The 14,127-nt window shown below is 38.3% G+C and overlaps 2 protein-coding genes across 2 annotated transcripts in view; both read right to left on the reverse strand.

Moving 5' to 3' along the window:
- Positions 1-6,672: 6,672 nt before the first annotated feature.
- Positions 6,673-7,735, reverse strand: LOC149845537 (membrane protein PM19L-like). The gene is made up of 3 exons (XM_089997660.1): positions 7,606-7,735; positions 7,088-7,265; positions 6,673-6,973 (listed from the first exon to the last, which is right to left on the reverse strand). Exons 1-3 carry the CDS (start codon positions 7,733-7,735, stop codon positions 6,745-6,747), a joined length of 537 nt encoding a protein of 178 aa, XP_089853786.1. The 3' UTR covers positions 6,673-6,744.
- Positions 7,736-9,394: 1,659 nt separating this feature from the next.
- The window catches only part of LOC149845538 (bifunctional TH2 protein, mitochondrial-like), a 69,970-nt gene continuing 65,237 nt past the window's right edge, over positions 9,395-14,127 (reverse strand). Inside the window, exons 7-8 of the mRNA XM_089988302.1 lie at positions 9,800-10,410; positions 9,395-9,681 (exon numbers count right to left, since the gene is read on the reverse strand). Coding sequence (XP_089844428.1) covers positions 10,001-10,410 — 410 coding nt within the window. The 3' untranslated portion in view covers positions 9,395-9,681; positions 9,800-10,000. The remainder of the gene's footprint in view (positions 9,682-9,799; positions 10,411-14,127) is intronic.

Consider the following 14,127-nt stretch of genomic DNA (forward strand, 5'->3'; position numbering starts at 1 on the left):
GGAATGGAGGTTTCAACGTTTGCTGGTACTTCTGTAGGGTATTGCTGCATGTTGGACATTACACGAGTTTGATATTGACAAGCTTCACGTAATGGGAAGCAATATAATGTCTTACATACCTGTTCATTCGAAGAGCTTTGTTGTTTTTTATTACAGGTTGGTTGTTTCTTAGTCCTTTTCTTGCCAACCAATTCTAGTGCACCCTTTGCCCTCCGACGACTGCGATCAGAGGCAGGTTTTCTTTTGATGCCCTTCGCTTCATGAATATGTTCATCATAATCAACAACGTTCACTACTGACTTGTTGAAGATAATGTTTACGCTTCGGTGCAACTTCTCGAGAGTGTCAAGAGAAACATGATCTTCACCTATGTTGTTCGTTCCCATTATCTTCGGCTGGTATTCATTCGCTACAACGAACTTAAGGTGAATTAACTCCACGTTTTCAAGTAACTACATTGCAGCTTTTCTCACACATACATAGCCTTCTTCACTTCTCGATGCTAAATCTGCAACATGCATGAATGACCTACACAGTTGTTGGTAACGAGAGGCTATGCGGCACTTCTCGTCAACACCAGATTTTCTCGCATTGTCCATAACGAGCATTTCAATCTTTGTGCGTCTCTTCCATTTTCGCATTACGTAAGACTCAGGTATTTTTTGTATCTTCTCTTGATTGAGTGCCTTTAATGCATGACAGCATAGAATACCTTTGAATTCATACATTTTGCACGAACATGCAACTCTTTCGTTGTCAACATTGTACGTGACATGTGCTTCTTGCCTTTCGTGATGCTTTTCGCCCTGCCATAAAATTTGGTATTTGTGCATATTATCGGTTTGCACGAGTCCTTCTATTTTGCAATTCATGACATGTAACACCTCTTTCTTGATCCATTCAAATACAGTTAGTGTATACAGAGTTGCAGGTCGTCTTAATATCTTCATGCCAAAAGTTAGAGGTCGTGTATTGAAGCATTTCACGTCTTGTTCAAGCTCAATCTGTCTTAGACCGTCTACAAATAATTTATATTGTTCCATGAAACGAAACATTGTTAAACATGAATACAGGGTTTTCTTCAACGTGGCATGCATAGATTCAGCTCTTTGTGTGCTTATCATACCTGCACAAAAGTATTGCCTTCCATATGCGAATGCCCACTTTTCTTTTTCTGCATATAAATTTTGTAATCACAGACAATCAAAAGGGTCGTATGTCTTAATCATTTGCTCCCAATCTGACTTAAAGGTGACCTCGTCTACGCTATGAAGTACACACCTTGTAAACTTTTTGTCAAACCTTGTATTCTGATTAAATATGTGTCCTATGTTCTTTGCTGGATTTTGAAAGATATGCCACAAACATAGGCGATGATGTACATCTGGCCACACCTGAAGCACTGCAGCCGCAATTGCGTGATCACCATCTGTAAGTACAGTTTCAGGATGCTTCCCATTCATTGCCTGTGTAAATACTCTAAACAACCACTCAAAGCTTTGCTTGGTCTGGTCATACAAAAATGCACCGCCTAATATACAACTCTGTGCGTGATGGTTCACTCCGACAAACTGCGCAAATGGCCACTGTTCAGTATTAATCTTTATTGTGGTATCAAACACAAGCACATCATTGAAGCATTCATAATCTACTCTTGACTTTGAATCTGCCCAAAACATATTCACAGCATATCCATCTTCGTCCACTTGCATTGCACTAAAGAAACCATGTTCATTGCTTGATTTATTTTGTAAGTAATGAACCAAAGAACATATTTATCCATTCTTCATGTTATATGTCATCTTCCTTCTCAAGTGGTTTCTTAGATCCAAAGGTGTGAATGGCACATTTTCGCGACCACCATCTATGCGGGTAAACAAATTGTATGTCTTCCTTGGTGCAATGTCGACGTTATCGACTATTTCAGCCATTGCAGCATGCGCTACAGTTACTTTGCGATGTGACCTTAGCATAGGAGTCATAAATGATGCAGATAAATTATGATTATGATCATTGATTAAAGTGCGCACAACAAATTTCTCATTTGGATGTCTTCTTAAAACCATTCTCGCTTGACATCCACATCTTGATTCTGGCATGCTCTTTGTTGGATTTCCCATTGATTTCTTTCAACCTTTCTTGGAGCAAACATATGTCTTTCTAACCAAGACACCATTTGCATTTTTTGAACAAGAAAACCTTCTAACACTGAAGCCAACTTTTAAGGCATAATCATTGTAAAATTTATATGCAGCTTCCTTATTATTAAACTGCATTCCTTCTACGGGAACAGAGTCAAGTGTAATTCCATGTGAATTCCCCGTTCCTACGCTTTTATTATGTGTACTGACATCAAAATCTACCTCATTATTAACTTGCATTTCTTCTGCTGGAACATTCAAGTCAAGTGTACTTCCATGTACATTACCGGTGCCTAAATTGGAATAATCGTAGTCTACCTCACTATTGAATTGCATTTCTTCTACTGGAACATTCAAGTCAATAGTGGGTCTAATGACTGCACCATTCTTTTCATGTGCATCGTTAGTGCAAATGTTCAATTCTTCAGTTGCGTCATTAGTATAGATATTCAATTCTTCAGATCTTTCCATTGATTGAGCTACATCATCTTCATTACAACATGATGATAAGCTCAACAATGTTTTAAGAAATATATCAATTTGTGTTTGCAGCAAAATAGCAAACAAATCGATATTAACTACCAAAAATGTGTCTCACAAAAACGGGAGTCTGTTACTAATACAGGGGTTTGACATACAATGCATATAATGAGTTAATGTAGGATACCTGATGGGGTAGAGGCCCTTCCTAGCATTTGTAAACAAGCATTCTTGTCAACAAGTCCCAGCGTTATACAAATATCGATAAGTTTCCAACCATCGTAAGGAGAAGATCTACCTGTAATAAACAAACAATGCCTTAATGGCACACAACACGACATGCCTTCTTCCTCGATAGCATGATGAGATGGAAAGCTACTCACGTCGCCTTAATGGCACTGGTTGGAATGTTTGTGCATTATTGTTTTCTTCCATAATGCCTAACAACAACGAAAAAGAAGAGAAGATAGTGGAATGTTTTGTAACCAATATATCAATCTGCGTTAGCAAGCACATACGTTTACTACGATTTAATCATGATGCATGTAACAACGGATATCGATAAGGTTAAGCAAGTCAAAGCAACGATTTAATGAATGACGTATGTGATTTGATGTTTGCTTATAATGAGCATCGAGTTGTCGCTTACCATGCCAATAGAATACTCATGTCATACATGTGTGTTGACGATAACACTCTTATTATATCCACGAGGCTATAACGCGAGTTCAATAGAAGTCGTTGAGAGAGCAGTGATATGCATGCAAAAATCACCCCCCAATGCGTGTAACGATGTGTTTCTGCACGCACACGTTTTCAAAGTCTGTGTACAAATATCTTACAAATACATATTACAAAACATATAATATCGAATAAATCGATATACTAATCGATTTGTAAGATATTGAAAATCGATACGGCAGTTCAGCATAATAACTTACAACTCGACAATACAAAACCATACTGTCTAAAAGGTGGATAAATATATCGCACAATAAATTACAAATCGATAAAGAAGAAATTGAGCATAATAGCAAACAAATCGATATTAACTAACAAAAATGTGTCTCACAAAAATGGGAGTATGTTACTAATACAGAGGTTTGACATACAATGTAGGATACCTGATGGGGTAGAGGCCCTTCCTAGCATTTGTAAACAAGCATTCTTGTCAACAGGTCTCAGCATCTTACAAATATCGATAAGTTTCTAACCATCGTAAGGAGAAGATCTACCTGCAATAACCAAACAATACCTTAATGGCACACAAGACGACATGCCTTCTTCATCGATAGCATGATGAGATGAAAAGCTACTCACGCTGCCTTAATGGCACTGGTTGGAATGTTTGTGCATCATTGCTTTCTTCCATGATGCCTAACGACAACAAAAATGAAGAGAAGACACGGGAATGTTTTGTAACACAAGGCAGACACGAGAAGGCAACAATGTGTTGTAAAACAGGGTAAAAAGCAAGGCGAAAAACTCGACTGGAGAAGAAGGAAAAGTTTGGGTTGATAATGGGAGCTACTGTTACAGCAGATGGCGCAGGAGTTTAATGGATAGGGAATATCTCCACTTTAAATAGTTAACATCAAACTTTCCAACCATCGTAAGAACAAGATCTACCTGCAATAACCAAACAATGCCTTAATGGCATACAAGACGACATGTCTTCTTCATCGATAACATGATGAGATGAAAAGCTACTCAAGCTGCCTTAATGGCACTGGTTGGAATGTTTGTGCATCATTGCTTTCTTCCATGATGCCTAACGACAGCAAAAATGAAGAGAAGACACGGGAATGTTTTGTAACACAAGTCAGGCACGAGAAGGAAACAATGTGTTGTAAAATCGGGTAAAAAACAAGGCGGAAAACTCGACTGGAGACGAAGGCAAAGTTTGGGTTGATAATGGGAGCTACTGTTACAGCAGATGGCGCAGGAGTTTAATGAATAGGGAATGTCTCCACTTTAAATAGTTAACATCAAACTTTCTGGATGGAGGACTTTTTTGCCCGCTTCTCGAACCGTCATTTGACAACTTTTGAATGGAGGATATTTTTGTCATTTCCTCGAACCGTCGTTTCAGGGCATGAAAAGCAAGTAAGGGTGATTAGGTCTTTGCAACAACACCAGAGTCCGATGCAAAGTTATGTCAACTTACACGGGAATACGAGACCCATGTTCATGAATATGTGGCGCTCATTCGACCCCCCTAACACAGACGTGGGATTCAGTGAATCATCGGGGGCGAACATACACCACCCTCCCCTCTCGTATAGACGAAGCCTTCTCTTATACATTTAAAAAATATTTTATATGTACCATTGTTATCAGGCTAGAAGAGGAGACTTATATGCCTTGTCAAGGACCAATTGCTTTCTTTTCAAATTGATTTAGAAAAGCCACATCAGACCATTAACATGCTAAATTAGGCCACCCACAATAAAAAAAATATTAACTTTTTTATAAAAACAATTTAATTGATGTTGTTGGTCATAATACATATTTGATTTGTACTAGTTGTCAAATGTCATGAGAAAGGCATGTAGATTGCATTTTATTTTTTCTTGTCAGGTTTTGGATGCCGTTCATCTTGAGATCGACTGCATCCGGAAGAAATCTAATGGAATACCATCATAGTTCACTCTGCCCTGATCCTATCTCAATCTCTTTTTCTTCGACAAAAAGTAGATACGCAAGATATTGAATATCTCACGATGTCAGATATTTTGACAGATTTTTAGTTAGCTCCTTTAACATTGAAATAGGGGGTGTAAAGGGGTTGGATTTGGGCTGGCTCTAGCCAGATCCAAGTCCAAATCCGAGTTCTAAACCAAATCAGATCAGATGACACGAGGTTGAATCCGAATGTGAATCCTAAATACATGTTAGTAATAGTAGATCCCCCAAAAAATAGAACAAAGCAAGCTATTTTACATATGAAAATTCAATTGGATCGGAATTGATTCAGATCAATTCCAGATCCAACTCAAAACATTGATTTGAATCCAATGCAAATCTGAAAGTAATCTGATTGAATAGATTCATATCCGATCTGAATGCATACTTAAAAAAACCAAATCTAAAAAATAACATGTTGGACTCCAATAGGATACCGGAACATATCTGATCCATTTGCAGCACCACATTGAATATATGAACACAGCAAAAGGTTTGCACGACTTTAAAAGCATATTCATGACACCATGTCACACACAAAAGAATTTACCATTTCGAATAGCCCTATTCCATGTCACAGGGACACACCACCCTGGCTGTGTTTAATTGGAGACGGACACGGACACGGACACGTATGGCATTAATTATTTTAATATTTTCAAATAATATTTTATTATATTTTTAATTTATTTCAATAAAAATAATTTTTAATGTTAAAATATTTAAAAGTATTTTTCTTTATTGATTAAAATAAAAAAAGTTTGTGTCCTCATGTCTCAATTTTTGAAAAAAATTGTGCACTCTAGGTTTATTATACCTAGTTAATACAACCAACTTAACGCTGGATAAGCACTAGAAATTGCGTACTAAGGCCCACCTTAATAGAAACTTTAATTAATTTCCCATTACTCTTGAGCAAAAGTTTTCAATAGTTGTTGAAGATCATGAATTTTGTTCGCCAAATTAATCCATACAAATTACCTACATGCAATTCTTAGTAGAACACAAGATGCAGGTTTTTTTCAGATCTGCAAGAATCAACTACCCACGATGCAAATTTCTAGTCTTAGAAAAAAAATCCTACCTTTTTAAGTCCGTCCGGTAAGAAACAAAATAAATAAAATCTACAAAAGGCATTCAAAAAGAAAGAGTTCAAACTTCAAAGATCTGAAACTAAGTACACAGGTTTCATACTTTCTTCATACAAGTCTTGGAACAAGAGACACAAAGTTACCCTAGATGTGGGACGCCACATACCCTAAAACACTGTCCCAACATCATCTACAACCAACATTACCCAAACTTCACATGAAAATGGAGGTTGAGAGCTGGCAACAACCCCCCCACCCCACCCCAAAAAAAAAGAAGAAGAGGAAACTACAAGTGCAAAGCAAAAGTCAAAAAGATACTTCATATTATATCTTCTTTTATGGGGGATTCACACCCTCTCTCCTGTGAGACCTCCCCCCTTATGCACTGAAGGGTCAACTCCAGCTACCGGGTAATCAGGGTCTCTATAACCAGGCCCAAAATTGCTGCTCACAAGCCCTGCATGGAGGAGCATTAGGTACAGAAACTGTGTGACGGTCAGGAGGATGATGAAGGCCTCCAGGACCCTTAGTCTCCATCCCCTATTGGTCCCTATATGGATCTCCTTACATGCCAACCTTGTCACCCAAAAAAAAAAACCAATCAGTGTAATGGTCATTCCAATCAATATTAGTAAGAAGATTACTAGTATGACAACAAACTCAACAGAACAAAAGAAGGTGAGATCTCACCCAAAGGCTAAGGCAGTGACAGCCCAGGCCACAACACCAGAGGCAGCGGCAGCAGCTAGACTGTCGTTCCTCCAAAACCTTATGTGGTGTCCCCCTAGAAACTTCGATGCAACGCCTACCACCGCTGCTAGTATCGAAAATATGAGGAAAAATATGGTTGCACCATTCCCGGCTACTCCTGAACAAATAAAAGGTAAGCCGGCAACATGAGAGAGACAGAGAGAGATACTTGGGTTATGCAAGTATAAAAGAATCACTTGTGCAAACACAATCTTATGGTAAACCCTTAACAAAAGAGAGAGAGAGAGAGAGTTGTGCAAACCCATGTTATGATGGACGTATAAAAGAATCACATGTGCAAACCCATGTCATTGTAAACCCTAAACAAGAGAGAGAGGGAGAGACCCTTGTGCAAACCCACGTTGTGATGCACGTACAAAAGAATCACTTGTGCAAACCCCATGTCATTGTAAACCTTGAAACGAGAGAGAGAGAGAGAGAGAGAGAGAGTACTTTACCAGGATAGTGTGTCTGGCCATTGATGTACTTGTTGAGGTTCCAACTAGCAAACCCCATAACAACAACATACATAGCTAAGTTGAGGAAGACCAGCGGAGCTGCCAAGTTCCTACCAACCGTCAGAGCCATATCTCTTACTCTTTCCTCTTCCTCCTCCTACCAACAACAACGTCCCTTACTTTCTCTTCAATTCAAAGTCACACTCTTTGCTCAGCTAGTCTGCTTCTATCTATAGCACTGGAAAAAGAGAACCACAAACTGAAGGGGAAAAGGCTCATGTGGGAAACGCATAGAAGGGGTAGCATGGCATTGGGCATGTGACACGTTACACGTTCTGCATGTTTGGTGTGTAAGAGCCTTGGCCTATATTACTGTGCTGCAACCTTACACGTACACAACACGTGTCCACTGCAACCCGTCGGTTTTCAAAACATGGTTGCCACCTAAAATTGCAGAACCATCCCGAAAAAGAAGGCCTCCTGCAAGCAGTGCTACCTCCTCATTAGGAGACGACCGTGCTTTTAAGCTCACTCTTACATCGAAAATGGTACTTTGCAGTAGCATTCATGGGAGCAACTATAGCCTTTGTTTTAAGCATAAAAAAGAAGTGAAGCAGCACCACTTGAACAACTATCTCGTATTTACTTACACAGATTAGGGTTGTAGTGTTTGTCTATCTAGCCCGAAACCGGGTCCTTTTTCCCTAGGGATATACACTTTAAATAAATAACATCTGAAAGAAGAAATAATCCCAGTGTAGATCATCCCGGCTATGTTAGATCTCGGTGAGTTTATTGTTTGCTACTTAACCTTCTTTGCAAAATTTATTAATCTTCATGTAGTTCCTTAGTGACCGAAGTTAGAGTGAATTCTCTCTCTCAAAAAAAGTGTGTAGGATATGGGATCGGGTACCAGAGTGACCCATATTTATTTTTCGAAGATCCAAATCATTGCATATTGGAACCAAGGGTAGGTCCAACTAGGCATGGCTTCAAGTGCGACATAATTGAGCAAATTAACCTGCTTCAGGTTCACTGTTACCAGGTCGTGCCCAACACTTTGATATAGAATCAATCTGGTCAGAGTTCTTGTGGATCCAACATGCCTCCTATGTTACCTTCGAGTAGCCTCCGAAGGCCATGCTTGACTTAATAAGAGCAACTTGGAACTAGGCAAAGAAGCAACAAAATTGCAATTCGAAGCCCATTCTCATCTGCAACAGAACTTGGTTTATACAGCTGATACTAGTGACAAAAGGTAGGATTGATTTCGAATAGATCCCAATCAACCACTTGCAGACCCTGAAACAAAAACCGGATTTTAACCAGCGTTTTCCTCAACAGAAAAAAAAAATCCTGGGCACACCACTGTTGAGATAGATTCGGATCATATTGTGCCCCAAACTTTGGCTCCAGAGAGAGATTTGAATATCCAGTGTTTAGAAGTTCAAACAGGTCCAATCAGATTGAATCCTATTAGAGCGGTACCAAAATTGGGAGCCCTTTGACTAATCTACTGCAACTTAACCCAATCAAAAAGGTCAAGGATTTTAAGATTCAGGATCCTGGGATCCTACCCGTTTGGCTACCCTGAGAACGATTAGTTCTGATAATGAAGTCAGACTTGACTTGATGGAAAGAGATCCAACCAGCCAACCTTATTAATTTTGGTTTTGAAACCAACAGTTTGGATCAAGTACCCGCCAGATTGCTGTACTAAATTTCAGGAGAGCAACATATTAGGCTGAAAGACAGAAATCTAACTAGGAAAAAAACAGGAAAGCATTCATTGCATTGAACACCAAATTTGATTCAACACAAAGAGCAAGTACATACGGACATAACCCAATTCATCTTCATGATCGATTTCAAATACTGATCAATTTGGTGGGTCACAAACTTGGGTTGTTTCTCTTTTACAATACAAATGATTGCCCTCTTCCACAAGCAGGAAAGACAATACAAGAGAACAAATGCAAAACGTACTGACTCCTCAACATCACATGTATTCATACAAGTTCCCCCGCTTAAGGGTTGCACAGGCTGGAACTCCCCCACCAGCATAAGTTGAACAATCTAACAGTAATTCAATAAATTTTTCTTTCATTCAAGCAGAAAAAAGTCATAATTGAGAAGGAAATCTTCAGAAACAGCTGTAAGGAGCAATAGATGATGCAAACGATAAAAGAATTACCCAAAAATGCCATGCACTTGTCAGAGGACAAGCAGAACTTCCATAATTGCATGGCAGTCCTGATAAGGCGTCCAACTATGGAGTGGCACTTGTAAAATCAGCCACCAACTAATGTCTACTTTTATACCTAGATACGAAAACCAGATCAATATTCCAATAAAAAGGGAATAAGTGAGAGAGAGAGAGATGATGGCAAATGATTCATGATCCCAAGATAAAGGCTTGTATCTCAGTCCAGCTAGAGACGGTATAAAGAACTCCCTTTTGCCATATACATTTTGAGGAGCCTCCAACAAACTCACGCTGTTTCTTCACCACCCCTGGAAATAAAGGTACAAAGGAAACGCCAAACCTTTTCCCTACCCTCCTAAGGCTAGGGCTAGAACCGATGACAATACCCACATCTGCCTCAAGCAAGCAGAGCAAGTCGCCAACAGAGTCTCCAATGTAAACAGACAAATGCTTATCATCATCGCTGCAGTTATTCAAGGCGTCCTTAAAAACATGGAGCTTATCCATAGGTGACTCTACCTTCCTGATTATTTTACCGGTGGAGATGGATTCATCATACGTGAATCCATTTGAATGTATATTCAGAACCTCAAGACCACCTGCATGTCAAAGAAAGCAGCAATTCCCAATTACTCTTTCAAAACTTGTAGATAACAGGACAACAAAATGGGGAAAGAAAAACCAAGGCATGAGAAGAAAGTGCCTGGACAAGTATGGGCCTAGTCCCCAAATTAATTACATATCTCACCATGTTTTAAACAAATTTTACTGTAGATGATTAACATTTTTAATGTTGACGAACTTAAGCTCACAAACATGCATAGTTCATATGATTTAAAACAAAACCTGATAACAATTTGCTTAAAGAAGTGACCAATACAGATTTTCTTTTCCTATTTAAATTTTTGAATTCCCTATACATTTAATATTATTCCAAAATGTACATAAGTTGACATTCTGTCCCTTTCCTATTTAATTATCACTTTATAAGATGCCTAAGGAGTGGAGGAAGAGTACTTTGGTGCCTCTATATAAGAATAAGGGTGACATACAAGATTGCACAAACTGTGGTATAAAACTCATGAGTCATACTATGAAACTTTGGGAGAGAGTGATTGAGCATAGGTTGAGGAAGGTTGTCATGATATCGGAGAATCAATTTGGTTTTATGCCTGGAAGATCAACTATGGGAGCTATACATCTTCTTAGACAAATTGTTGAGAGATATAGAGAGAGGAACAAAGATTTGCATATGGTTTTTATTGATTTAGAGAAGGCATACGATAGATTACCTAGGGATGTTCTCTGGTGGACAATGATGAAGAAAGGTGTTTCTCTCAAGTACATTAGTATAATTAAAGATATGTACGAAAGAGTGGTAACCAATGTCAGCACTTGTAGAGGGGTGACAAACAATTTTCCTATAACAGTTGGGTTACATCAAGGATCTACATTAAGCCCTTTCCTATTTGCTATAGTGATGGATGAACTTACGAAATCAATTCAAGAAAATGTGTCGTGGTGTATGTTGTTTGCTGATGATATTTCTTTGATTGATGAGTCTAGAGTTGGGGTTAATGCTAAGTTAGAATTATGGAGACAAACATTGGAAGGAAGAGGTTTTACGTTGAGTAAGAGTAAGACAGAATATATGGAATGTCGGTTTAGTAAGCAACGCAGTAGTGATGAGAGTGTACTGAAGCTTGGCGAGCAAGAAATATCGGTGGATGACTGTTTCAAATATTTGGGAGCCATCATTCGAAATGATGGAGAAATTGATGGAGATGTAAATCATAGGATAAAGGTTGGGTGGATGAAATAAAAAAGTGCAACTGGAGTGTTGTGCGATCGTAGAATGTCATTGCGGTTGAAGGGAAAGTTTTATAGGACGACAATTAGGCCCGCTTTATTATATGGTACGGAATGTTGGGCTGCCAAGAGACATCATATTCAAAAAATGAGTGTAGTTGAGATGTGTATGCTTCGATGGATGTGTGGAAATACAATAAAAGATAAGATTCGAAACGAGGAGATACGTAAGAAGGTAGGCGTTGCATCCATTGAAAATAAGATGAGAGAAAATCGTTTACGGTGGTTTAGACATATTTGGCGAAGGCCTAATGATGCTCCAGTTAGAAGGATGGACAAATGGAAAAATATATTAGTCAAAAGAGGTCGAGGTAGGCCTAAGAAGACTTGGATGGAGATGATAGGAAATGATATGAATGCTTTGAACCTCACCGAGGACATGGCATTGGATAGAAATGATTGGAGGAGAAGGATTCATGTGGAGGACCCAGAATGATTTTCTTTTTTGGTTCATATCGCCGACCCCAATTGTTTTGGGATGAAGGCGTAGTTGTTGTTGTTGTTGTTTAAAAGTTTTTATGTGAAAAAAAAAACATCCAGTAACATTTTAATAGTTGTTTGAACCATGCTGCAATTTATAGTGAATCGAAAGACGCTAGTTCATTAAGGGATATTCACTCTATATATGTGTGTAACCAAGCTGAAATTACTATCCAATTCATAAACTTGTCAGCAGGCTCCAACTTAAAAATTTTATGTGTGTAACCAATCGAAAGAGGCTAGTATGGCTTCGATTAAAATTTTTATCAACTCAAAGGGCATGTTTAGAATGGAGAACAATTACTATTCAATTCATAAACTTGTCAGAAGGCTCCGACTTACCCAGCTGCTGCAAAGATGAGACTTTCTTTCTCTGTCTGAAATGTCCTAAAAGTACTTGAGAGAAAGTTAAACCTGACTCTACTTTCACACCTTTCCCCCATGAAAAACTCCACCGCATTTGAGGGTTAGGAAAGTTGAACGCTCTCCTGTTGCAATCATACCTTAAGATTATTCTGCCAAAATTACTGTTGAAAAACAGAAACCTCTACCCAAAAAATGGCCCATTTCCAAAACAAGTAGGTAACGATCAGAAATGATGATTCCTACATTGGGAGTTGTGAATATCAAACAGTGTGACAAATATCACGAGATTTATGAAAATCTCGCGATAATGTCACGAGAAATTGCCTGAACCTGAAAGTTTAAAACGGCAATTTCTTGCAAGATTTACAAAATATCGTGAGATTTATGAAAAAACATAAATACCGCGATTTAAACGCAATATTTACATTTTAAATGGCCATTTATCGCGAAAAAAATCATGTATTTTTATTTTTAAATAATTTTTATTAATATTTTCTTATAAAAAATATTTTTTATATTGTTTAATTAATTTTTTTATTGCCGAGATTTTGCCAAAAATGCGAGATTTATGGATTTTTTTCAATTTCTCGCGAGTTTTTGAAAAACGAGAAATTGCCGATAAAAATGTTTGTCACTATGATATCAAAGTCATAGTTCCTTCTTGTGACAGAAATACAAACCTGGACTCAGAGAATTGGGATTCTTGAAACAATTATTGCAGCTGTTTACTTTTCAGAAAAAAGTGCTTTTGGTCTTTGGCGATGTTGTATTGCTTGTTTAAATGTGTTGGTAGATATCATAGAATATGTAAAAAATGTTGTGTAAGTACTTTTTTATTATTTCTAATGCCATGACGTATATGTAATGAAATAAGCGGAAGAAACCAAGAATGCTAAAGCATTCACTATGGACAAGTGCAACAAGCACAAGAGAGGAAATCCACTAAGGGATATACAAAGGGCCTTATAAAAAGGCTACACACATGAAAGATAATATCACTATTATTGAAGAGGAGCTCTCAAGAGCAATACAACATACATGGGGGGTTCCCCTTATTTATAAAAAAAGGAGACCAAAGGGGCTCCCAATAGAGTCGTTGGGAGTCCCCAACAGTCACATATGTGACCGTTGGGGGCCCCAACGACTCCATTGTGGGGCCCCTTTTCGGTATCCAAAAAATACATTTTAAAAAATAAAAAGAAAAATAAAAAACAGTAAAATAAGAGAAACAAAATAAGTACCCCTATGGGGTACTTTGTGAAATGACCATAATACCCCTATCGGGTATTATGGTATTATTACATATGTTTTAACACCCCCCTCAAACTTTACGGGGGAATGACCGAAAGTTTGCCAAGAAGGAACAAGAAGCGAGGAGCAGGCAGGGCTTTGGTAAAGAAATCTGCAAGTTGATATTCTGAAGTGACATATGGCAGTGTAACTGTCCCACGAAGATATTCATCACGTACATAATGACAGTCCATCTCAATATGTTTAGTCCTTTCATGAAAGGTGTGGTTGCTGGCAATATAGATGGCACTTTTGTTGTCGCAACAAAGCTTCGAAGCACCGGTAATTTCGACTCCCATATCTTGAAGAAG

The sequence above is a fragment of the Nuphar pumila genome, chromosome 2, assembly GCF_984573655.1.
Source record: "Nuphar pumila chromosome 2, dmNupPumi1.hap1.1, whole genome shotgun sequence".
NCBI classification, from domain to species: Eukaryota; Viridiplantae; Streptophyta; class Magnoliopsida; order Nymphaeales; family Nymphaeaceae; genus Nuphar; species Nuphar pumila.

What these genes read in the sequence shown, in the direction of transcription:
- LOC149845537 (XM_089997660.1), bottom strand. Translation starts at nt 7,735, where the DNA reads ATGGCTCTGACGGTTGGTAGGAACTTGGCAGCTCCGCTGGTCTTCCTC. An exon ending in TGGCCAGACACACTATCCTG is followed by an intron (nt 7,266 to 7,605) that starts GTAAAGTACTCT and finishes TTATTTGTTCAG; the next exon opens with GAGTAGCCGGGAATGGTGCA. An exon ending in GTCACTGCCTTAGCCTTTGG is followed by an intron (nt 6,974 to 7,087) that starts GTGAGATCTCAC and finishes TTGGGTGACAAG; the next exon opens with GTTGGCATGTAAGGAGATCC.